This window comes from Ictidomys tridecemlineatus, chromosome 2, assembly GCF_052094955.1.
Source record: "Ictidomys tridecemlineatus isolate mIctTri1 chromosome 2, mIctTri1.hap1, whole genome shotgun sequence".
Lineage (NCBI taxonomy): Eukaryota > Metazoa > Chordata > Mammalia > Rodentia > Sciuridae > Ictidomys > Ictidomys tridecemlineatus.
Genome location: NC_135478.1, coordinates 33,230,607 through 33,256,546, shown reverse-complemented (window position 1 = coordinate 33,256,546; position 25,940 = coordinate 33,230,607). Strand labels below are relative to the sequence as shown.

Below are 25,940 nucleotides of genomic sequence, written 5' to 3'. Positions count from 1 at the left end.
TGATTCTACATCTGTGGAACTCAAACAGGACATCTACCAGCAGAAGGAGACGCTTGGGGGAACTAATGTCCTTATTATACGTGGGTCTTCTAAATCATCTTCCAGTGTGGGCTTTGTTAACAGTCACTACCATTTGAAATAATGGAACTTAACGCAGTTCCCTTATTAAGTAGAAGTGCTAAGGGCCAGATTGTTATAAGAAAGAGCAGGAGATCAGGGGCAGTCTTGTGTTCTCTGCGTACTCCACACATACACACACACACACACACACACACACACACACACACGGCATGATACCATTCCTTCTGCCCTTGGACATTTCAGAACTTGGCCTTGAACTGGCAGCTGCACTCTCCCCCGGCTTCCCTGGCTGAGGCTTCGGGACTTGGACTGAGACATGCTACCAGCTTTTCTGTTCTTCAGCTTGCCAATGACTTACCATGGAACCTCCCAGCTTCCAAAAATCACAGGAGCCCATTCCCCGAATAAATGCCCCAATGGTTCCATCTCTCTGTAAAACCCTACTACACCCACCGAAGGTGTGAGAATCTTCCAAATATTCCAGAAACTGGATCTGACTGAATTTTTCTTCAACATTCCCTCCTTATTTTACAAGACACAATAACAATACAAGGTAACTGTGATGGACTGAAAACAATATATTCTTATTTTCTCGGTAACAGGAGGACAATATGCTGATTGAGAAAAGTCCTACGGCCATTCTTCCCATGTGAGGGTAGACAACCAAGTGACTCGAGATTCTCTAAGTCTTTTTTTCCCCCTTTGACCCAAAGACACTGTCCAAGCTCCTCGCCCACTGAGGTCCCTGTTCTCTTGCCACACTGGACATCTTGGTAGCACCCAAGGACACTGTATTTCTTCTTGCCCACAGTCTTGCATTTGCCGTGCCTCAGCCTCAACTGCTCCTACTTCCTCTGCTTAACTCCTCACCCAAAGCTGCCTCAGGCAGAGTTGGTCACGCTTTCCCCTGTGTGTGACAGTTGGGGTGAACTACGTCATGGCTCACCAGTATGTTCTCAAGATGAATGCAACCTCACACCATTAATCTGACTTTCTTTGACCCATAAAATCTGAGCAGAAGTGGCACATGACACTCATCTGCAGAAGTGCTAGAGCCGAGGTATGTTGGCCAAGTTCTCTCATCTGTGTCCCTGCCACGTGGAAGCAGGAATAAAGGCAGGTGTGGGCAGTCTGGGTCTCTGAGCATGGCCCCCTGACTGACCCAGAATGGACACACTGCGCAAGCAGGAGAGAAGCCTTGTTGTTCTGGGGGTGGACACACTTTGTCTGTGAAGAGTCAACAGTAAACATTTCAGACTTTGTGGGCCACACGTGGTGTTTGTTACATGGCCTGCTTTTTAACAACCCTTTAAAAATATAAAAACCTTTCTTAGCTCACAAGACATAGAAAAACAGGCCATGCCTGGATTTGCCCCACGGGCTGTAGTTTGTGGCTGTTCTCATCTGCTGGGGTTTCCAGGTCGTTACTGCGGTACAGCATGCCCTGGCCTGACTCACAGAAGGGTACCGTGCACCTGCGCGCTAGACCCTCTCACCCTGTAGTGTCTACCCTGAGTTTCCTGAAGGTAGAGCCGTGCCTACTGTGTTTTTCCTTACTCCTGCAATATGTGACAGTTCACAAAACAGCTGCTGAGTGAATAACTGGAGTCTTCCCACCAGGCTGTGAGCTCGGGGGGCAGAAAGCGTGGTCTTTCATCTTATTTCCATCCCCACAGTACCTGATGTATAATGCCATTTGAGGAGCACTGAAGCCTTTGGTAAATGCTACAACTGAATCAAGCCTGGCCTTGTTGTTACCATCAGCAGCCGTCAAATGTCACTTGAGAAATAAAAACATGTGCAGCCCATTTGCTCATTGCAGAATGAGCAATGCAACCTCCCCAGACAGGTACTAAAGGCGTGTCTGGAACTGCTTTCTATAATTGAGTGAGTTCTGTGCTTGCTTTTCCTTTCTTTCTTTCTTTTTTGTTTTGTTAACATGTTTAGTTGTAGATGGATAGAATGTCTTTATTTTATTCATTTATTTGTAGGTGGTGCTGAGGATCTAACTCAGGGCCTCACACAGGTGAGGCAAGTGCTCTACCACTGAGCCACCACCCCAGGCCTCCTTTCTTTTTATGTCTGGAAGCAGAGGGTGCGAGGGACCATGAAAGATTTACATGAAAATGTGGAAAGGCCATGAAGTGTGAAATAGCAGGTTTGAGGGTAAGTTCATGTTATCCCACCTCCCACCAGAGTCATTCTGCACTGTGATGTTATACTTGGCAGGGACAACACTTTGAGCAGACTTTGTGTTTTCCCAGTGTGCTGCTGAGTCAGAGTTTGTTCCCTCATATGGCCTCAAACGCTTCAAATAAATGCAGGAGCGAGAGTTGGATGTGTGTCATGGCACATGTCGTTAAAAGGTTTTGGGGCTGGGGGTGTAGCTCTGTGGTAGGACGCTTGCCTGTCACGCATGAGACCCTGGGTTCTATCCCCAGCACCACAAAAACAAAACATACAAAAGATCGTCTTTTGAGTGGAAATATATTTATACATTAAAAGTAGATGGCTTCGTAAAAAAAAAAAAAATACATACTAAACATGTTAGTACTTTCCGCTCTGCTTTCTCATAACAGCAAGTGCCAGCCAGCATGCTTACTATAAATTATTGCAAACTAATCTCAATCTTAAAACATTTAACTCACCTACATTGAGAAAACAGAGAATAAATTTTTAGCTTTCTTAAAGCCTTATTTTTTGTTTATCCTGTTCACATTTTCAATGTCCTTGGTCCTGTGCAGCTCAAACATCATTGGGCAATTCTGTGCTTCTTTTCTGGAAGCAATTAAACCTTCCAGCACAGGAAGAGAAAAAAATAAAACAGGACAAGGCTGCCCCCTGGTGGTGGTGAAATGCTCTCACCCATGGCAGCTAGCCTGTTTTCATGTGTTTTATGAATTGCAACTATGTATGCTTCAACCTCCCCAAATATGGGAATTTGGAATACTTAGTTTCAAATTAACGTTTTAAGATTTTAATGTAACCATAAGCCTTCTTAAGGATAAAAGTCTAGTGGCCATATTTTTATCAATCGTGATAGACACTGAACAAAATATCAACATAATTCTATTTAAAATATTTTTTTAATTTTTTTATTCTAATTTGTTATATGTGACAGTAGAATGCATTACAATTCATATTACACATGTAGAGCACAAGTTTTCATATCTCTGGTTGTATACAAAATATTTAAAATATTTCTAAATGAAAGTATTGCGAATTCTTTTTGGTCATAAAATAATTTTATACTCATTGAAAATAATGGTGGCACAAAAATCCCTGGCCATACAATTGGCTTAGCAGAGAAAAATTGGACTAAACTGTATTTACCACTGCTTCTTTACTTGAAAGTAGGACAATACTGCCTCACTAAAAAGCCTTAAATATTGAAAATAATTTTTAATTTAATGACCTCTAAATAGAAGTCTGAAAATATTAGTAAGAATAAGATTGAGTAGAATGCAATTAAGGGTCAAGCTAAAAAAAAATTAAAAGTTTTCTTACTTTTACAACCTAAAGTAACTTTTTGTAGGGAGCCCCATATGACTTGAGGACAGACAGAATTAAAAAGTTGGACAGTCGATATAAAATGGTTTACTTTATTAAGCCTAATAGACTTAATGCATCTAGTCTGTCTTTTGCGTTAAAAGGTGAATTGAACATTTATGTGTTTACCTCTTCAAAATCTCAAAACCTGGCTAACATAAAGGAAGGGGTTCACTTGGAAGTCTCGCTTTACAGAAGGACAATGAGAATGAGCTCGACAGTAGCAGAGGATAAAATAATCCAACGAAGTTTTGGAAGATGGAAAGTAGTGGGGGCAGGGAAGTGACAGACTCAGCAAAGCAGAAGTCCTGGTCGATGGGTCTGGGAACAAGAATGCCAAAATGGGAGTTCATCCACCCTACAGAGCCCAGGGACACCAGGGAGGAGGAAAGCAAAGGGCCCAGGCTATGGAATGGAGATCAAGTCCCGGGGGCCCCTCCCACACCCACCCAGTCAGGAAATTAGGTACCCTCTGCTCCCGACAGAAAACAGATTTACGTTTCCAAACAAGCTGAACTAGCAAGGTACCAAGCAGCATAAGGCTGGACCCACAGGAATTCACTGAAAGTCAGCTGAATATGGTTCCCTTAAACCCCCTTTGTCCACACTGCTCCCAGAAGGACAGCAGTCACACGTCCATTCCTCTGCATGGGGCAATATGCTAGAGGACCATTCTCTGGAAGCTTAGATCATGACTTGGGGCCTCCAGAGTAAAATTTCCATCATGCTATGATGAAGTCTACCAGGCCTCAACTGGAACTCAGGCCTGACAATAGCCTTTTCATGCCACTCTCATGATTATTAAAGGCCAGCTCAGGACCATCAGACAGCTGAGAAGTATGTCTTCCAGGAGGAGAAAGAGCTCAGACTGAGGATGGAGAGGAGGGATAAAGAGAAAGACAAAGGCTCAGATAATACAGAAACAATAGAAAGCCTCCAGGGGAAAAAAATTAATATATATGTATATCTATATATATAGATATATATAGAGAGAGAGAGAGAAATATCTATAGATATGCATATATAGATATCTATATGTACAATATAGATATATATAGATATATATCTATTTAGATATCTACATAGATGTCTATATAGATAGATGTAGATATATATCTACATCTATCTATCTGTCTATCTATATCTATCTATTTATCTATCTAGATATCTCCTGTACTAAGAGAATGAAAGCAGAATTCCATGGAAACGGGACAAAGAGCAGATAAATTTTTGGAAAGTAAAAAATGTGATTTTAAAACATTAAGTACTCAATAGAACAAAAACTAAAGTTAAAGAAATAATTCTAAAGTTCAATAAAGAGACAGAGAAATATAAACTAAGAGAAGAACTGTCTTAAAAATAAGGAGATCATTTAGTACAAATTATACCAAAGGACAATGGGAGTTCTAGAAAATGAGACAGAAGAAAAGCAGGATGAAAGTAGTAAAGAGATAATACAGGGAAAATTCCCAGGGTGGAAGTTTTTACATTTCCAGATTCAAGAGCACTCCTGGTTCCAGAGGCACTGAAAAACAAGATTCACCCGCAGCAGTGGGGACGAGGGAGCATCCTGTCCCCAGGATGGGAAGTGGGACAGCACTGGATTTCCAGCAAAACTATCTACGAGAACACGGAAGGAATGTCTCAGAGTCTGGAAAGATAATAATGTCCACCTGAGAATGAGGGTCAAGTGTGAAGGGCTCATAAAAATAGTCTGGGGCACGAAACAACCAAAAAATATGACTCAACGCACTCTTGCTTAGGAAAAATGCTAGAAGATACATTTCAGAAACAGAAGAGTTTTTTTAAAAAAAAAAAAAAAAGAGAGAGAGAGAGAGAGAGAGAAAGACGCAGGACATAAGAAACAGAGACACCAACTGGAGAACTAAAGTTAGCAACTAAAAGTTCTAGGACAATGGCTGTCACGGAAGTCATTGTCAACTTTGAACTACAAGGACATAATACATAGAGGGCTTTTGTAATCCTCTTGGAAGATACTGGAAGAAGTAACACTAGGTACACAGAAGACTAGAAACACAAACAAGAAAGAAGGCCATTATAAACTCAAAGAAAAACAAAAAGGCCTATGGGAAAGTTTATTAGCACTGAACAATAATTATAGAGTAGTAGTAAACATGGAAAATGAGCTTACATGGAAATTGTGCTATAACTGTATTGTCTGGATACATTGGCAGGGAAGAATAGGAAAAAAGAAAATTATACCCTAAACTGTCACAATAAGAAGTCGAATACCATAGAGCTAAAAAACAAAAACAAAACACAAAAAATAAAAACTGAAAAGATTGCAAACTTTTAGGGGATTTTTTTTTTTTTTTTTTTTTAGGAACAGAACTAGAAGTTGCAAAGGGGTGGGGCAAGAATCTTGTCTTTCTTACCTATTTTATTTTGTAAACTATTTTACTATTTGTAAACTACTAAATAAAGTTAACATACATATAAAAACTAATTAAAGTTAAGTTTAGAAAGAATTAGGCTACTGCAATAAAGATTAAATAGTATATTTAAATGTAACCAGAGGAGAGGATTATAACTAATCTGAATAAAAAAGTGAAATAGGTAGCTGTTACTCAAAAAAATTCACCTGAATACCCATTTAAGAGAATTAAACAAATTTGTTCTATGATTCTCTCTCTCTCTCTCTCTCTCTCTCTCTCTCTCTCACACACACACACACACACACACACACACACACATACACACACACACACTTGCTATCAAATTCAAATACACAATTTATAATAATCCTTATTAACTTAAAAATTAAGATCCTTTCATGTAAATAAATTATAAAAAATCTTAAGGAAAAAAAGATCCAATTTGTAAAAAGAGAAAAATTTAAAAACTCATAGTCAACAAAATTATAATTAATTCCAGATGATTTAGCAGATGTGTGTCCAAAATGAGGATTCACAATTACTTGATCTCTCTTTTTTTACTTCACAATGGACTAGCTTGGAAATATTTCCAAGTAACTTTGCATAAAAGGTCATCCATAGTTTCTATTTGGGGTAGGATTTTTAAATTTTTTAACTAATATAGGATGTTCCACTTATAAAAATCTAGACAGCTAATCAATCATTATTCATGAAGACATGGTTATGGAAAATGTGTACATTTGGAATGACCTTCTTGAGTTATTGGTTTCTTGTGAAAGTAAAGGATCCAGCTTTAGATGTCATGTCTGTCACCTCAACTTTGGGCAAACTGGGTATGTAAGGCAATCCATGGAGGAGAAAGGATCAGGAAAATTATTAAAACTTATAATTTTATTTTTAAATGCAACTCATTATATTTTATTTATGTACAAGTTTTTGTGTTCTATAGAATCTTTGTACAGCAATATATGTATAGAATTTTTTAATAAGCTGACATAGATGGACATGGGTCTCCCCACTTGTTGTCCATGAGCATAACACAAGTGAAGAAAAGAGAAGAAGGTTCATATGTTACTCTACACTAAAAAAAAAAATTTAAGTTGTGATTCAGAGTCAAACAAATGTGAAGATGATAAAAACCTTCTAATTTGTAATCCAACGTTTGTCCCAGTGGCTACATATTTTTAAAATATTGTGGGAAAAAAATTGTTGCAGAATACAAATGGCTGGATTTTTTTTTTGTAGCCCTTAATATGTACATTTGTTACCCATGAGACACAAACTATGGTGAAATGGTTCAAAACAAACCACATTGTGATCACATGCTCACAAAAGCTTTTGTTGATGTAGTAGTGTTATAAGGAAAAGAAAAGAACCTGGAAACCATTGATTTGGGAATCAAATTCTCAAGTATCCTAAAAGTACTTCATTCTTTCATACGGGTAAAATACAACACAACCATTTGGAACTAGATTAGTCGCTATCCAATATGGTAGCCACTACTTACACATGGATATATAAAGTAACTAAAATGCAATAAAATTCCTTTCCTTGTCCATGCTAGCAACATTCTAAGTACCCAAAAGACACATGTGGCTAATGGACACAGACAGCAGGATATACAAAATATGTCTATCCATGCCCAAAGTACCATTGGAGACTACTCTACTACTCTGGAATAATATTCTACTTTAGAATAACACTCAGAAATTTCTTAGTGAAAAATTTTAAGATTTTTATACTTACTAACTGTTACTTTGTCCTTATCCCCCAACATAATGTTATTTGGCGTCAGATCTCTATGGACAATCCTCTTCTCCTTGTGTAAGTACCGAAGAGCTAAGCATAACTTGAAATAAGAATAAAAACAAATTTTATTTCCCCTAGTATATGTATAACCAATGATGACTACTGCATGTCTCTAAGAAATCAGTTTGAAACTTTACTACATTATGAAAAAATTAATGAAGATAAAGGCATACCTGTATAAATATTTTCCATAGTCTTTCTTCAGTGAAATGGTGTTGTTTTTCCTTCAAAGAACTGAAATGCTCACCAAGTGAGGCTCCTTCTATAAGTTCCATAACAATATACAACCTATCATCTATATAAAAAATATGAAATATGTCATCAAAATTTGAATGCAACAGAGAAGCTTTAAAAAGAGTTACAAATTAGAATTAGAGCTTCCTAGTGGGTGGGCAGAGGACAACACTAAAGAATTAGAGATATGCTAACATGAGGCTCCACCCAGCCCTGGATTGAGTGGAGGCACAGGGATCTTGGGGCCAGTAAAGCTCAGCATCACTCTCTTCCAGCTACAGGCAACCCCCTAGAGTAAGTTCACCCTGGAAAACATTATCATTTTCTATGTATGCCCAGATGTGCAATGCTTGGAAGGTACCAAGAAGAACAAGCAAATGACCCCCAGGTCATAGAGGGCTAAGAATAGGTGAATCCACCTTTCCTCTCGATGGTCTGATTGACCCTCATTTCAAACCAGACATTCAGGAAGCTGCACATTAAAGGGCATCATTTTGTCATCTCATAGACTCACCTTACAGAAATCTACCCTGGGATGGTGCCATGGTTTTACAGTGATAGCTGAAACCACCACCCATGGTAGAAACATCTACTGTGTCCCTCAAGAGCAAAGACAGCTAGACTTCTCCTGGTTTTGTCTTCGGAACACTGTAAACCACATTAACCGATTGTGTTTATCTCTTTGCTTTCAATGTCAAGTAATATCCACTTCCTTCTCTAAAACTAATATGCTTGAGATGTCTTTTGAGACTTTTGTATGTACATAAAATAGGTATGTAAGCAATATTTACAAAAATGGTGAAATCCTATATGCATGTTCTACAACTTAAAACTCTTCTCCACTAAATAGCCTTTTATTTCAGTGTTCACCAATACATGCCATTCTTTCTCTTGGTTGCCATAGTATTGCACAATACAGATAAATCATAATATATTTAATCATATTCTACACATACTTTTTTATTGTTTCAAATTTTTCAAAATTCAAAAAAAAATTTGTTTTATGTACTAAACCTACCTCTAGTTGTTTTTTTTTAAATACTTTTAGTTGAAAATGGACACAATATCTTTATTTTATTTATTTTTATGTCTTACTGAGGATTGAACCCAGCGCCTTACATATGCCAGGCAAGTACTTTACTACTGAGCCACAACCCCAGCACCCCCTACTTCTAGTTTTATTTTTCATGCTCTCACCTCATATTTCCCTTTATGGTAATTTCCTAATCTGTTGCATGCATTATGTATTTTAAGTTACCTCTGATTCATTCTGGAAGTTGCCAGTTGTAAAAGAGTTTTATTTTCTTCTTATAATAAGACAAGTTGTGTCAGTTTAGTACAAAGCAGAAGCCAACCTTCGTCTATTTTTGAGCGAGTATGTGCTAAATTATGGGCATTTCCTCCAATATCAAGAACTAATGGCACCAGGCACAATGGCACATGCCTATAATCCCAGAAGCTCAGGAGGCAGAGGCAGGAGGATCATGAGTTCAAAGCTGGCCTCAGCAACTTAGTGAGGCACTAAGCAAATTAGTGAGACCCTGTCCCTAAATAAAATATAAAAAAGGACTGGGGATTTGGCTCAGTGGCTGAGCTTCCTAGGGTTCAATCCTGGGTACTTAAAAAAAAAAAAGAAACAAGAACTAATGGCTAAGAAGGAGGCAAGAGGTTTCAGCACTGAGCTCTTCTGAGTAATCTCAGTGAGGAAGATAGTTAAATTCATAACAAATGCCAAAGTACACAAAAGATGTTATTTTCTTTTTTTTTTTCAGAGTAGAAATTAGAAATTTATTAAAGGACAGCAGAAAAGACTTCTCCCGGAGGAAGAAGGGGACCCAGGAGGTGGAATCCCAAGACATTATTTTCTTAAATAACAATAACATTGATAAAGAGGTGGTGAGAAAGCCTAAAAAAAAAAAAAAAATGTTGCCTTGGACTTCTTTGAATCTTTCTTCAAGTGGATATTTATCTTGAAATTTTATATGTGTCACAGATCATTAAGTTTCATCAATACTTCTATTATTTCAGCCAGTAGTCTTATTTATAATAAAACAAGTGAGGGACTTAGGATTTGTGCCCTTCTACTTGCAGAGCCTGGCTGCCTGTGGAATCGCCAATGCTCCATCGCCACCTGGTGGCACTTACTTGAACTTCATGCAAAAGAAATCACTCCAATAAATTTCCACTCCCATTTATTTGGGGGGTGGAAAATGTCATCTGATTCATACACAAACTGCTATTGATTTTACATAATCACCATCCCTTAGTTTTCTTTTTATCTGATACTTAAGTGCTTTTTTGGGTATAAAAATGACAGTAATGATCATTTTGGCTTGTTAATGTAGTACCTTTCCCTGAAGGGAACTACGTATTTTAATAGCTCTCATCAGGTTATCCATTATGCTCCAGGTCATCCACTGTCATATTAATGGCAGTAAAGTAAAGAAAATGGTTGAGAGAGTTTATTTTGTGACATTCCAATATAAAAATGTATAATTAACAAAGACGTTTCTTTAAGTTGAAATACCACAAAAACTCATACTTACTTTCCAGAAATGTTTTGTAATAACGTACAATATTGGGATGATAAAGCTATAAGAAAATAAATAACAAAACATTTATTATACCACTTTAGAAAACAAACTTTTCTTTAGACTATTTAGTTTGATTTCACAAAGAAATTATTATATTTATATTTATTTATAAAACTAAGCATTTAAAGATGCCACTTGAGATTTTCAAGATCTTTTAAAATTTGTTACATACAAAATTAATCTGATAATATCAATCTCCTGTATAGCTCTACGAACAAAACTGAGAGCTGCTTTATTACCTAACTTAACTGAAAGAAAGAATTTAAAAAAACGAGAAGAAAACTTAAAATTCACTCTGTACTCCCCGCGCCAACACCACACACAGACTGCATAAAAGAGAAAAATTGAAATAAAGACATTTATGTTGAATATATATTGCTCTTTACCTTTACCCACTACCCAAGTATTTGTATACATTGATTGTGTGTACTTGAACTGTTTCTTTCTATGTTCTCTAAGATGACTAGTATGAAATAACCTAAGTGATCTGAGTTTAAATCATAATAATAGTTTGCAAATCTCGATCCTTAATCAAACTAGAGTCAGGCTCCTTTGAACTCTCTTCCTGCCTAGGCCCTGCTCTGTTTTAGCAAGAACCCTGCTAAGCCAGGTTATCAAGAATCCCTCTGCCCTGGATATTCCATCATGTACCCAATCCCCTGCCCTTGACACCCTTAAATGCCAAGTTCCTTTTCGTCATTTTCTATCCACTGATCTCCTCACCTGCTGGTTGGCTGTAATCCCCAACTGTCCTTGTTAAAGTCAGAATTGGCTTCAGTCTGTGTCCTCCATTGTGATTGCTTGACCACTATTACAATAGGACTGAATAAATTCATCCTTATTCTTTCTAAAAAGTGGCCTATGCAATTTCTCCTTGAAGTGAGTTGGCTGAAGAGTGTGAATGGAAATTCTACTTTTTAAAAATTAAATGAAAGACCACTTTCTATGAGAGTACTAAAAGTTTTACAGTCTTTTTATTTGAAATTTGTTTCCAGATAAATAGAAAGTTGTCTTCTCTCAGAAGGGTTCCAATTATATGAGAATGGTTTGCACCTCTTTCTGTCCTTCCTGCATGCCCTTTTGAGGGTGAGACTGCTAACTGTCCACCATCAACCTACTGCCCCACTCCACTGCAACTGAGTTGCGACTGGACATGGCTTCCCAGTCAACAGTGTCTCTCAGCCTCTCCTGCAACCCCAGTTAGCCTATCACTCAGTTCTCACTAGTGAGTGTAAGGAAACCTGTGTGCCCTGTGTCTGAGCTCCATGCTCTTCCTCTACCCCACCTTGGGCACAACTATGGCAGCTTCAACCATGCAGGTGAAGACCATACCCCAGACACTGCAGAGTCCCCACATGACTGCACAAAGCAGAGAATATTAATAACATGGTCTATTCACTTTGGGCTGTCACATGAAAGAGAAAAAAAAACCATTGTACTGTGAGTCCTCTTCTTCTTAATCCCCTGAATTTTGGAGCCTCTGTGTTACTGCAGTTTAATCTTCATCTTAACAGATACAGTCTCCTATTTCAGTCCCATTTCTGCTGCTTCTTTCTGTCATTGCCTCCTCCTTAAGACCTCAAGACTGTTACCCTTTCCACTGGTTTGATCCTCTAGTGAGAAGGCTACTGTACAATTTTGAGAGACCTTGAAGTCCACGCAGATCCCTCCCAATGCTTTCTTGTCTTAGAAAATGTGCTAAAATAAATCATCTGTTGTATCAGCTAGCAAGTAGCCAGCGGCTTTTAAACAATGTGGGACCAGGCACACAACCAGAACTATACTTTAGATCTAGCTCATTGGAAAGGATTCTGTCTAGATCTGCATCGAATGAAGATATTATATCTGCTTAGGTCAAAAGCCATGTTCTAGCCTTGTGCTACAATAAAATAGCACACCATGGAAGGCTAGATTATCCTAATTCTGAGAAAATCGTTAACTTTTTAGTTCTAATCTATTACCATATAAAATTCAACTATAAAATATGCTATTAATGATAAAACTTACTCTAATTTACAACTTGATGTAAAATGCAGATTTCAATGACTAAAGACCATATTTATGATATTCTTTATGTTCCAGAGCAGACGCTACACAAATACAACTCAGAATAAAGAGCAGAGGAGCTGGTAACTCTCCAAAGGAGTTACAAATGCAGTGTCTGTAATGAATGTGCAAATAAGGAGTCTGAAAAAGAAACACATGTCTCCTTGCATCACATAAAGAAATCCCATTTCTCTTCTGACAGGTTTATTCTTTCTTCCCAAACTTCCATAATGATAGTTAATTGAGCTATTAAATTACATCAGATTATTCTGTTCATGCCAATAAATAAACAAATAACCCATCCTGAAAATTCACATTTTAGATTGAATAAGCAAAATTATTTGACTTGACAATAACTTGACAGGGAACTCTTGGTCATATTTCTATGTGTGCAACTAGGTCACCAAATACTCCACAATTGAATGAGCGGGACTGGCTATGCTTATAACAAAGAGAGAAGGATTTCTCTCCCATGTGACAGCCTTTGTGCAATAGGCCCAGTTGTTTTGCATCCTGATGTAAACTCCAGAAAGTGTTTCTATGGTTGGGTGTCAAGCCTTAGGAGAAAAGTTGGTGACAACATCACTGCCTCCTGGTTCATTATATCACAGACCAAGTTCATGAGCAGCACAGAGGAGAATAGCACAAGAACTCTATTTCAATGATACTGATTTAAGGAAAACATCTTCAGAAACAAGAAAAACATTTACCTGCTCTTTAATTATTGTTAATTCAGAAACAATATTCTTTACGCTGCTGTCTCGATCTTTTTTATCCTTTCCAAATGCCGGGTTATGTAAATTGACCTCTTTCATTGCTAAAAGATTTTGACCACTACGTTTTCTAACCTAAAAAGAAGGGGGAAAAAATGAAGTGAGAGTTGAATAGATAAGAAAGACATCTCATGCCAATCAGAATGGGCAGCCAGCAAGAATACAAACATAATAAATACTGGAGAGGATATGGAGAAAAAGGAACACTTTTGCACTGTTGGTGGGACTGTAAATTAGTAGAGCCACTATGGAAATCAATGTGGAGGTTCCTCTAAAGACTTGGAATGGAACCACCATATGTCCCAGCTGTACCTCTTCTCAGTATTTATCCTAAAGAAATAAAGTCATCTACAGTGATACATGCATCCCCATGTTTATAGCAGCCCAATTCAAAATAGTCAAACTGTGGAACTAGCCTAGGTATCCATCAATGGATAAAGAAAATGTGGTGTAGATACACAATGGAGTTTTGTTCAGCCATAAAGAAGAATAAATTATATCATTTGCAGGAAAATGGGTGGAACTTGAGAATATCATGTTAAGCAAAATAAAACAAACTCAGAAAAATCAAGGGTCATATGTTTCCACTCATATTTGGAAACTAGAGGTGGAAAAGGAAAAGAAAAGAGGAGGGGACTCATAAAAACTAAAGGGAGACCAGTAAGGAAAGCGCTGGGGCAGAGGAAGAAACGGAAAGGGAAAATACTGGGGAATGATATTGGCCAAGTTATATTGTTATATTATGAGCATGTATACATATTTAACAATAAATTCCACTATTATGTGCATTTATAGTATACCAATATAAAATATGAAAGGAGGAAAAAAGGTAAGAAAGGGATAGTTTAGCAAAGTCCCATGGTTATTCAAGTCATCTAAATAAGTAATAGAATGTTTAAAACTCTAGATGTATTTACACTAAGCTCAGCCCAAAAAATTGGTCTACTCTGGGCCAGTCTCAACATTCAGCAGGATTTTACTGTACAAATGCAGAAGCAATGGTGTGAATTTAGAGAATGTGTCATGGACTGGGACAAGTTAATGATGTCTTTCTAGAGTCAGTGGCCCATTGCTAGAGCTGAGAGCTAAGATGTCAGCGCAGCTAACTCTGCCTGTTAGTAAAAATAATCATCCTCATTTTCTATGTCTTTCTTCACTGTCTTTCAGTGACAAGGACTCCAACTAAGTAGGGTATGGGATGCAAGTGTAACATCTGGTTTGATCAGGAATATTACAAAGGCGGTTCCCCAAGGGCAAAGTCACCTTGTACACACAGCCAAAGGCTCCACTTCCAAGATGATCCAAAATCGCATAGTTGCCTATGTATTTCGAAGGAGCTTTGTTTTGATTAATGCTCTCAATATTTTCAGCTATTTGCTTCAGTTCATCCTCCTAACCAAAAAAAAAAAAACAAAAAAAGGAAATGGGTCGCGGTGACAAATTCTACCCTGACCACAGAGCAGCTTTCAAAAATATTTAAAACTCAGGGGACTCACCACTAATAAATTCAACTTGGATACCAATTCTCCGTAAGCACTGATGTCACGAACATAATGTCCTATGTCAATGAACATCTCAAACAAGTCGGTGGGGAAAAGTCTGCAGGGAAAACACACACACCCACGTAAACTTAACACACAAAGGGGGAACTGTTTGTCAGGCCTTCCGTTTTGGATGTGCTCACAGATTAACCATGTGAAACACACGTAACTTCCTCAGGCTGTCAAAGTTGAGGGAATAACACTCTCCGACTTATCTCAACAAAATTACACTAGATGGGCTGTATTATTCAAAGATTAAGAGAAAACATAGAAAAGATTTAGAGATCTGCTGTACAACATCAGGCTAATAGTTAACAATACAGGACTATACACTTAAATTTTTGTTAAGAGGGCAGATGTCACATTACAAGATTTTACAGAAATTTAAAAAAATGGACATGATACACATAATACTGCATAATACATTTGGGGTACAGATATTAACCATACTAGAAAGTAATATTTATTGGGTGTTTATTGAGTGCTGAGCACTTTCATAAATGCCATTTGATTCAGCCCTCATATTAACTCTAGAAGGTAAACACTAGCTTCATTCTTTTAAGTTTTATGAAAATAAAAAGACCAGTAAACAAAAAAAACATGGAGAAAATTATGCATGGTTTCCAAGACACTGGTTTCAAAGGCTTCTTAAAAGGTTTTTTTATGTTCACTAAAAGGGGTGGTTTGTTGGAAAGGTTAAGTGGAAAGTTATAATAAATAATCAATTTTGCTTCTTTTTCCTCTGAATTCAAATATGATAGGGAAATAGAGTAGCAACATAAAAATGTGCCATGCTTTCTGATCTACATTAACTCACGGCTTATCAAACAAAATTCTAGTGAGAATGTGGGTTCCTGATTCTGGCAAATCCATCCAAATAAGTGGTATGTAGACCACACATGTAGGTAACAGGTGTTGGCCTCCCAAGACAGGGGTTCCGGTCTCACCAGCACAGCCTCCCAGGTCCCAGACATCCAGCCCCCTCTCCTCCAAATGAGCTCCTGCCCTATCAAGGATATCCAGACAAATGATTGGCTGCTCTATCGATGGAGGGGGAATCATCAGACTAACTTGAGAATTTCTGACAGGGCAAGAACAAGTACATATTTGTTTACGCCATCTGTTTAAGATATTAATGTCTTTAATTTTAAAAAGCCTAAAACCACGAGAGCCACACGTGATCAAGAGGAGTGGCCATGATACACGGCTGTTTGGTATGAATCATCAGCATGGAGATCTCCCCACAGTGGCTCGGGGGTATCTCTGGGGTCTAAGAAATCTGAAGACCCGTGGCTGGCACACAGCTCCGTGCTTCTTACTGCTGCATCTGAATCAGGCATGTGAAAACACTCCCGTTCAACAGTCTCTTAAACCTGGTGATGGCTTACACGTTCTCCAAGCTCATACCTTTTAAACAGTGGTCTGTTTCTTTCCATACTGAAGAGAAACCTCAAGGCTCTGAAAGCATAACACTAGGGAGGGGGAAAAAAAAAGGGGAATGTGATTCTTAAAGGGCATTGCAACAAATCAAAACATTCTCAGGGACAGAACTTTCCAGAAGGAAACCAGAGACGGGGGGCCCAAGTGAAGGGCCCATGCATATGACTGAAAACAAGCCACCCACCCTGGGGCCCTTCTCCTGTTTAAAGGGTGTTGCTGTGTCACTACTCTAGGGGTCCTGGTCTTGTTTTACCCAGTAGTTGCCATTGATTTCTTTCTCGAAAGTACAAAAGGAGCTCAGAGACGAGAAATGCTGTTCCTATGCTGAGAAAACCAAACATCCAGAGATTTCCAGGAGCGCGAGGCTTATTTTGTTTCTAGCCTGCTACGAATGCCTCAATATTTATATGGTTTCTGTGAGAAAATAAACACTAGCGATGATGGCATATAAAAATAGCCAGAGGCACACTGGACTCAGACTTGACAAATTGGTCTCTGGAGTAAAAGAGTCTTAAGCGGTTCCCCAAATAGAACAATCAGCAGCAACTCCCTAGAACACTCAGAAAGAGGCCTGCGAGGGTTTCACTAAGAAAAATAAACATGGGACATTTTGCAGTGCTGAGAAAGAAAGAGAAGGCCCCCTCAGCCTGCGGTGCACCTGCGGGACAGGCCACCGCTGGAGTGACCGGGGATGCCCAAGGCGGTCTGGGATGGCTTCATAAAATTACAGATCTCAATAGACAGGGGGGCCAAGTGGTCAGCAAAAAATGACCTGAAGGACCCAGGGAGAGGGTGGTAGGGATGTAAGAAAGGGGAGAAACAGGTGCTCCTGGAGACCAGCTCCAAAGCTGGAATTTCCAAAACCCTCTTCTGGTTTAACAAAACACATCTGCAGAATGGATTTGACTTTGTGTATTTTCCAGGACAGTGTCATACATCTGCGGTGCACTCAAGAAATCAAGTCCCTACATCCGAGAGTTCTCGCTGGCAGCTCTCCAAAAACCCCTCCATGCCAGCCACACAGATGCCACCAGGGTCTCTGCTGGGTTTGGCCATCTTTCTCGATGAGATGGTTAGGGGCATTTATTTTTTAATATTTTTATTTTTTTAACTGATTCACATAACCATGAAAATTGTACATATCTGTGGGGTACCATGTGATGTGGCAACACATGTATATATGGCTCATGTTTAAATCAGTTAAACCTATCTCCTCAAATATGTATCATTGAGGTTGATTTTACTTTCTTCCTATTTCTATTTATTCATTTACTTATTTATTTTTATCATAATGGGGACCAAACCCAGGGATACTTTTCCGCTGAGCTACGTCCCCAGCCTTTTTTATTTTGGAACAGGTTCTCATTAAGTTGAATAGGTCCTCACTGAGTTGCTGAGGCTGGCCTTGAACTTGTGATCCCCCTGCATCGGCCTCCTGAGTTGCTGGTGTTATAAGCATATGCCACCATGCCCGGCCTCCCTTTTTCAATGACTAGAAAAAAAAATATATGAGCTGTAACTACTGCAAAGGCTAACCTTAAATCTGATTTCTGTCATTCCTGTGTCATTCAGGGACACTTCCTCCAGGTGCCCACTCTTCAGAAAAGCACATAGGGCCCTGCATAAATATGCCCCATTCTCACCATTGAGTCCTCGACTCCTGGGGCATTCTGCATCTCAAGTACTCAGTAGTCCACTCTTCCCCAAGCACTGTCTAAGCTCCTGGGATTCCCTGATTTGCTCCTTCTGTTCCTCTGCATGCAATGCCCTTCCATGCAGTAGTAGATGCCACTGAAGCCCCAACCAGTATGTATTTCTTATCCACTTGGTGAGTCCTTCTCATCCATCACAATCCCTTTTACAGGCTTTCCTTTTTAAAGGTGAAATGTTAGTGACTCAGGTCCATGTTTAAAGTCAACAAAAAATTTTCCTCTGTTGCTATGTTCTGATATATAAGCAATGAATTTAAAAAAAAAAAGCACTTACTCATTAGCAAAGAAACACTTAAATAAACCTTCTAGTTCTTCCACACAGAGAAACCACAGCTAAGCCTTTTACATTGTTTTGCTGTTATTGGTTTCCATGCCAGCCTCTGACACCAGATATTTTTCCTCACAGTAATGGGGCTAGCATTAACTTTAAAAGTCCTAAAAATCATAGATTATTTTATTAAAGTTTTCCCAGATCCAATAATGATGTTAAAAACAATAGATACGTTGCTTACCTGTAACAGATTAGTTTTTGCTGCATTCTTTTGCTTATTTGGTAAAATTAATTTTGCTATTGTATAAACACCATTTTCCTGCAGATACAAAAGGGCCATGTTATCAGTGACCACTGGCAATGCCACGAGATACAGAGCTTAAAGAAGCAATTTCTCAAAACCTTAATATTTAGAAAAAGTAATGTTAGTATAATTTCAGGACTTTCAAAAGATACAAAGAACAATACTAAAAAGTGATACTGTACTTTTCAACACAAAAGGCTATAAACACAATCTTAAATGTTCAAATGTCTGTAAAGAGTTGAGATTATGATTTATAAAATGTCTAAATTTTAAGTAATTGACATATTTTTAAAACAAAGAATGGGAGATTTATAAGGGACAGAATAAAGGGATCCAACCATCTTTATAACTTTGATTTTAAATACATAACTATGAACTATGATTTTTTCCTTTTATAGTTTTGATAAGAAAGGAACATGTATAGGTGTTCTCTTAAAGAAAGAGAAAAAGTCAAAGGAACAAGAAAAACATTTTTACAAAGAAAACAAAAGTTAGCTATGAAGACACAGTTATCATCTTTCTAGACTTGGTTTAATACAAGCATATACATGGAGGGATGAACAAAAAGTATTCACCTATTGCTAGTTTTTGGTTATCTACTGCCTATATAATTTGGTGATTTTTACTAAGTATGGGCATTTATAACTGTGAAGAGCTTTACCTGCCTCACTAATCTTTATAGCTATTCTGTAGGTTCTTCTTTAATGTTGCTTCTTTAATACATGAGAAAACCAAAACTTGAGAGAAGTCATTTTTTCCAGGAGCCAAGCCAGCAAGTAATGATGCCAGGAACTGAACCCTAACCCGGCCAACTCCAAATGCCCTGCTCCACCAACTTCCCTGGATTCACTGAGCTTCCCTTGGGAACTTTAATCTGACCCCTTAGTGACTTTTTATATTTTGAAGTTGAAGTTGGACATGTTGGTATTGACTTCCCCCTGTTCCAAAAATGTTTCCTCTTTAAAATTCAATAATAGGAGGTAACTTTCAAAATAGAGTCGCACATTCAGGTTGAACACAGAGTGGAGTGTATTTGTGTATATGTTTGCTTATTGACTTATTGACACACACTCATATAACTGTATGTGTGATGGATTAATTAATGTATTCTACTTTGTGAAATCAGCTCACTGACAGTAAATATTGTTTGGTGCGCCTCAATCACCTTTAACTGAATAACCTGATGCATTCTTACTTAAAACAAGTGTTATCCTTAACTCAGAGTATCCTGTGTGCCCATATTTAAAACAATGCAAAATCATTTTTTTAAAAAAAAAAAAGGGAAAATGAAAAGGACAGCACCTAACATAGGAAGAAACTTTGTCAATTGATCAAATGGCAGTCCTTCTGTGTTCAACTGAGTTAAAGGAGGAAGAAGAGAAATGCAAAAGAGAATTCTACAAAGTAAATAAGAAATATTAAAGCATTTAAAACCATATAACCTATGTCCCGGGGTACAAACTGCAGCAGAAGTTGGGTTGATGTGACATGGGAAGCAGTGCTCTCACCTGGACCACCTGGTGGGCGTTGGTGTCATTGAGGGCCAGCTCAGTGAGGGCAGCACAGCAGGCTGGAATGAGAGGAAGCAGACCACAGTGTCCGTCACCATGATGAACACAGAGTCATCAGTACCCTGACTGGCAGGGGGGCTCTGATAGCCAAGTCACTCCTCAAGAAACACTAATTCTCGTTCTGGCACAGTTCTGGAAGAAGGAAGTCAGCTCAGTGGCTTCTAGCTCTCCCCTCTTGTTATTCATGTGCGCATACGTCCCACAGCAACCTTTTATTGAACACCTACTGTATACAAGAAGGCAGGGGTTTGCATCTGTCTGGTTCATTATGATCCTAGCACTCAACATGTGCCTGGCCCTTTAACAGGTACTCAATAAATACGAGTAGAGTGGATGAAAAATGAATGAATGCTTTAAATGGATTATCCAAACTGATCCTTATAGTGTGGATATGTACAATGATCACCAGTCTTATGAATGGGAAAACTGGTTCAGAGAGGTGAGTAGACTGTACAACCAGCAAATGGAAGGGACATGGGGTCTGGTTCCCATCAGTCAGATGCTAACCCCCAGGCGCTGAGCAGTACACTTCCTGCCTCCCTGCAGCCTCTGTGGCAGCTGCTGGTGGCATTCTCCACTGAGATACTTGTCCTCCCAGAGGTCTCCTGGACTCCACTGATAGAGAATACCATTGTAGCGAGCCCTTGGCGTTGGTCCAGCACTGTGCTAGAGACCTCACCTATGTCCTTACATCATTCTCAAAAAAGTCTGCATTTTACAAGAGCTAAACTGAAGTCTGGGAGGTTAAGGAAACTGCCCGAGGCTACCGAGGCCACGTGGCCATGAAAGTGGGTACAGTGAAAACTCAGACTCTACTCTTAATGGCTTGCTTTTAATTTTTATTTAGTTTTTCCTTTTATATTTCAGCATGAAATAAGCTCTGTAAAGTAAGCATGTAGCTTAATGAGATATGACATACCTATTTACCCTGCACCGCCCCGATGAATACACAGGCTATTTCTAGCCCCCAGAAGCCCCCCTGTGCTCCTTCCTAGAAGTTAACCCTCCTATGATCCCATACATAGGTAACCACTCTTCTGACTTCCACCACCACTGACCTCACCCACTCTTGGAGAGAAACCCCCAACACATACACACACACAAGAGCTCTTGCATGGAGACAGGCCTTTTAGATTAAGCAGAAATAGCAAGTGGAAGTGGACTCTTACTTCCCTGTCTTCATATTTCTGTAAGGAAACATCTCCATTCTCTAGAAGGAAACTGTAGGAAACAAAGACAGTCTGCAGGCTCCCTCCTGCCCCATCACCCTCCTTCCACCCTCAGCCACCTGTGCTCTTCCGCTGCTAGGCTCTCTCCATCCTCTTGATAAAACACATGGGGCCTCACTGCTCCCTTCCTGTGGGCTGATTTGAAGCCCATTCATCCCAAAGGCCAGGCGCCCCTCTGCAGGGCAGAGACCATGACTCTCCAAGGTGGCTCTGCCAGGACGGGTCCCTGCACTGCTGCTCCTGCTTTCATGTGGAAATCCCACCCAGAGCAGCATCTTTCTCTGTCTGTCCGAGCTCATGATGTGGAAGGAGACACTCCCTTGCACTTGGTGTGACAGGTGTGTGCAATGTAGAGTCTCCTCTTAGGTAGAGCGTGTCAAGATTTAGAAAATTACAGGAAGTTTGGCTTTCTGGCCACAGATCAAGCTGCGCTCTTTAATTCAGTTTTACAAGTAACGAAGTTAGTATTCTCTTTAACTTCTGTTTTTTTCTTCTCACTGAGTTCAGAATGTGGAAGCGAGAGGAAAGTTTGTTTGATCATTAATCTGCAAGTCCAACACCAGTACCAAGAAGTTTCTGACAACCTCATGGATTTAACATCACGAGTTTGTAAACTTAAAAACGGTGTCCAATGAACACCACCACACTAGTTTATAACAGGGAAGAAGAATGCAACGGGACAAATTATACAGTGTCAAATAATAAAACAAAGGACTATAACATATATACCTGCTTGAAGAGAGAAAGTATTTTCTTGTATTTCCCTAGGACTCAAATCTTCTGACAGATGAAGCTGCTGGATTCGGCCGGCGGCATTTGCACTAGACAGGCTCCCAATGGAGGAACGATCAGAAACAAAATTTCTGTCTCTGAAAAAGAAATGATATATTGGTGAGGATGTGCAGGAAAAAGAACACTCAAACCTTGCTGGTGAGACTGCAAATTGGTGCAACCGCTTTGGAAAGCAGTATGGAGATTTCTCAGAAAACTCAGAATGGAACCACCATTTGACCCAGCTGTCCCACTCCTCAGTTTATGTCCAAAGGACTATAGTGATGCAGCCACGTCAATGTTTATAGCAGTTCAATTCACAGTAGCTAAACTATGGAACCAACCTAGGTGTCCTTCAATAGATGAATGGATAAAGAAAATGTGGTATATATACTCAATGAAATATTACTCAGCTTTAAAGAAGAATGAAATTATGGTATTTGGCAGTAAATGGATGGAGCTGGTGAGTATCATGCTAAGCGAAATAAGCCATCCGGAAAAACCAAAGGCCGAATGTTTTCTCTGACATGCAGATAGCTAATGCACAATAAGGTGTTGAAGACAGAGGTACTTTAAATTAGGTAGAGGGGAGAGAAGGGAGGGGAGGGGATATGGGGATAGGAAGGATAGTAGAATGAAACAGACTTTATTACCTTATGTACATATATGACTGTATAACCAATGTGAGTCTACAACATGCAGCATCAGAAAAATGATAAATTATACCCCATCTATGTATGATATATCAAAGTGCATAAATGCATTCTACTGTCACGTATAACTAATTATAACAAATTTTTAAAATTTTAAGTAAAGAAATGTTAATGCATAGACCGTTGATCAATTTTCCTCCATGGTCAGCCCTTTCCTTATCCTGTTTAAAAATATAGTTTCCCCCAGGTCATGAGGTTTTCTCCTTTATATCTTTACTCATTCACTTTCCAATCCATGATGACTGACTTCTGTGTGCAGTGTGAGATGAGTCTAACTAACTTCCCGCCTCCTCTCCCTCCTCTTCCACCCCTTCCTTTTTCCCTTCCTCTCCACTCCCTCCCTTTCTTGCTACTGAACGGACTCCACACTACCTACTGAAGAGACTGTCCTTTCCCCACTCTCCAAGTGGCTCTCCATTCTGCCACAGACAACTCACTCGACTGCCCCTCTGTGTCATAATTATCCTGAGTTTTCTTTTTCAGTGAACTCCCAATCCTTCTTTATTTTAGGAAAGTTCTCTTCTGTTATATCTTTGAACTTTTTTTTTTTCTCTATTTTACTCTCAACTTCAGGGAACTCAATGACCCACGTGTTGGACCCCCATCTTCTGCTGGCAATTCCGTTCTCTGTTGCTTTGGCTCCCATGTCTTTCTCCTCTAATTGACAAGTGACTTTTTCAAGCTTGGCCTCCATTTTACTACTCCCAGTTTTCTCTGGCACTTTGTTTAATTGCTCAGTCCTGTGACGGTTCTTCAGCCCTTGTTTTCTTTCCAAGCTCCGTAATCCCTTCCCTGTCTCCCTGTCCTTTCATCTCTTCTTTAATCTCATTTCATAAATTCATGCTCCATTTATGGCCTTTGATAAGGTAGACCATCTGTTTTTCTATTTACTTATCCCTGACTTCCACAACAGATTGCCTGTCTTTTGTCAGCTTTGATCCCATTTGTTTTATATGATCAGCACATTTTTTTTTCTCATTCATTTATTTGTGTAAGTCCAGCTCTCTCTGGACTTCCATGTGCTCAGAGATAACATGGATGGAGTCTCCTCGACTCCTTCCCATGCTATCTGAGTCCACGTGTGTCCTTCCTTCCACGGACATGGGGAAGAGGGTGGGGCTGTGTCGAGGGACAGCCACACTTGGTGATCTTATTTGTTGACATAATCATCTTAAAATTCAAATTATAGGAATTGCTCTACCTGACCTAGAACACACCTCCGAGTCTAAGATTGCAGGTAAAGGGATGAATGGATTTCCTGAAAGCTGCTCTCATAACAAAGCCTGTTCCTGCTCAGGCCTCCAACACCTGGCGGCCTCCTCCCCTCCTAGCAGCTCAGGCAGCCCAGGGGCTGGCACGGCTCTGGAGGGCTATTATTTATCCAGCTGGGGTAATAAATTCTCCCAGAGCACCAAGGCATGTTAAACGTAGAATAAGAGTGAACATATATCATCTTCCCAGGGAAGAGTTTTCTAACACGGCATCATCAACACAGGCTGGAAAATGACACTTTAGACATGAAAGAATCCTTTTCTATCAAGGATAGTTATGACTTGAACAAATGCAGAAAACAGTGCCCTGCAATACACTCCACTCTGTGTAAGAAAAAGGCAGATTTTTGTCTTTGAAGCAAAGCCCAGTTTAATTATTATGGAATTTCATTTTATCACTAAGAAAATAGCTGCTCTCCAAGAACCACCCACAACTGCGGTAATAGGTTGACTGACCAATAGTAAATAAGAATATACCATTACCATCTTAGGAACCCAATCAAAAAACGTCCTTGGCAATTGTTATTATTTTGGCCAATTATAATTATTTATAAACTTATCATTACACTTTAAGGTAATTAAGGTTTTATGTGATATTCATGAAAGGAAGCAGATTGTCAAGTTTATGATTTTTTTCCCTTTATTTTGGTAATAACAGAAATCATTAACAAAGCTACTGCTTGCATCTCTGCCGTCTGTCTCTATGCTTTAGGAAGTTCCCTCAGAAAAAAGAAAGTTGGTAAGGCAAAGTTCCACAGTATGCCTCAAGGAATGACATGTCCAACGTCCAAATGCATTGATTTGACAATATCTAATTATATTAAAATTAGCAAGTCACTCTGCTTTGGTTAAAATGGGCTCTGTTTACTTGCACCACATCATATCCATGCTTATTTTTAACTTTAATTCAGCCCTCATGGGGCTAAATTATGCTATATAATAATATTAGGTAATAAAATTTTCCAGTGGATGGTAGGAAAGCATATTATTACTCAGTACTTCAACAAATTTAATTCATAAAATACAATAGTTACATTACAACATACATCAAGAGAAGTTCATTTTAAAACTATTTTAACAAACCATGCCTTCTAAGCTCATGGCTTAGAATGTCACTACATTTTTTTTATTTGTTTGTTTGTTTATTTGTTTGCATTATTGGGGATCAATCCCAGGGCCTTGCACATGCTAAACAGGCTCCCTACCACTGACTACACTCTAACCCTGAAATACAGATGATAACATTTTAATAAAATATCAGTAATTTCTGTATCGGTTGGCACTACAAAGCACTTATACTGATTCAAGAAAAAGGTGGCTAGACAAAGGTTTCCCTTCGATTACTAGACTTCCACCCAACCCACCTCTGCAGACTGATGCATTCTGGGTGCACACTGGAGGCTGCTGATGGGAAGATAAATAGCACCAGAGTTCCCAAGGAACTGAAAAGATGAGTGTCCCTGACACCGATTTAGGAAATGCTTGTGACAACTATAAGTGACTCTGAAGACAAGAAATGACCAAAGAAACTCGAGAGCGGAAGGGAGCAAGGTGAGCATATGCCCGACAGTCATCTGGTCCCAGGGTCTGCGGGCCTTCAACCTTTAGGACAAAAGAAGCCAAAGCCCACGCTCA

At 39.1% G+C, this 25,940-nt stretch overlaps 1 protein-coding gene across 3 annotated transcripts in view; it reads right to left on the bottom strand.

The window, feature by feature from the left end:
- Positions 1-25,940, bottom strand: part of Nek10 (NIMA related kinase 10) — a 207,813-nt gene that overhangs the window by 129,621 nt on the left and 52,252 nt on the right. For all 3 annotated transcript variants that reach the window (XM_005317280.5, XM_040289877.2, XM_040289879.2), the window contains exons 13-22: positions 22,280-22,419; positions 20,259-20,320; positions 18,688-18,765; positions 16,431-16,495; positions 14,979-15,081; positions 14,746-14,874; positions 13,420-13,557; positions 10,616-10,661; positions 8,009-8,130; positions 7,773-7,875 (exon numbers count right to left, since the gene is read on the bottom strand). In XM_005317280.5, the coding sequence (XP_005317337.1) occupies positions 7,773-7,875; positions 8,009-8,130; positions 10,616-10,661; positions 13,420-13,557; positions 14,746-14,874; positions 14,979-15,081; positions 16,431-16,495; positions 18,688-18,765; positions 20,259-20,320; positions 22,280-22,419 (986 nt within the window). The remainder of the gene's footprint in view (positions 1-7,772; positions 7,876-8,008; positions 8,131-10,615; positions 10,662-13,419; positions 13,558-14,745; positions 14,875-14,978; positions 15,082-16,430; positions 16,496-18,687; positions 18,766-20,258; positions 20,321-22,279; positions 22,420-25,940) is intronic.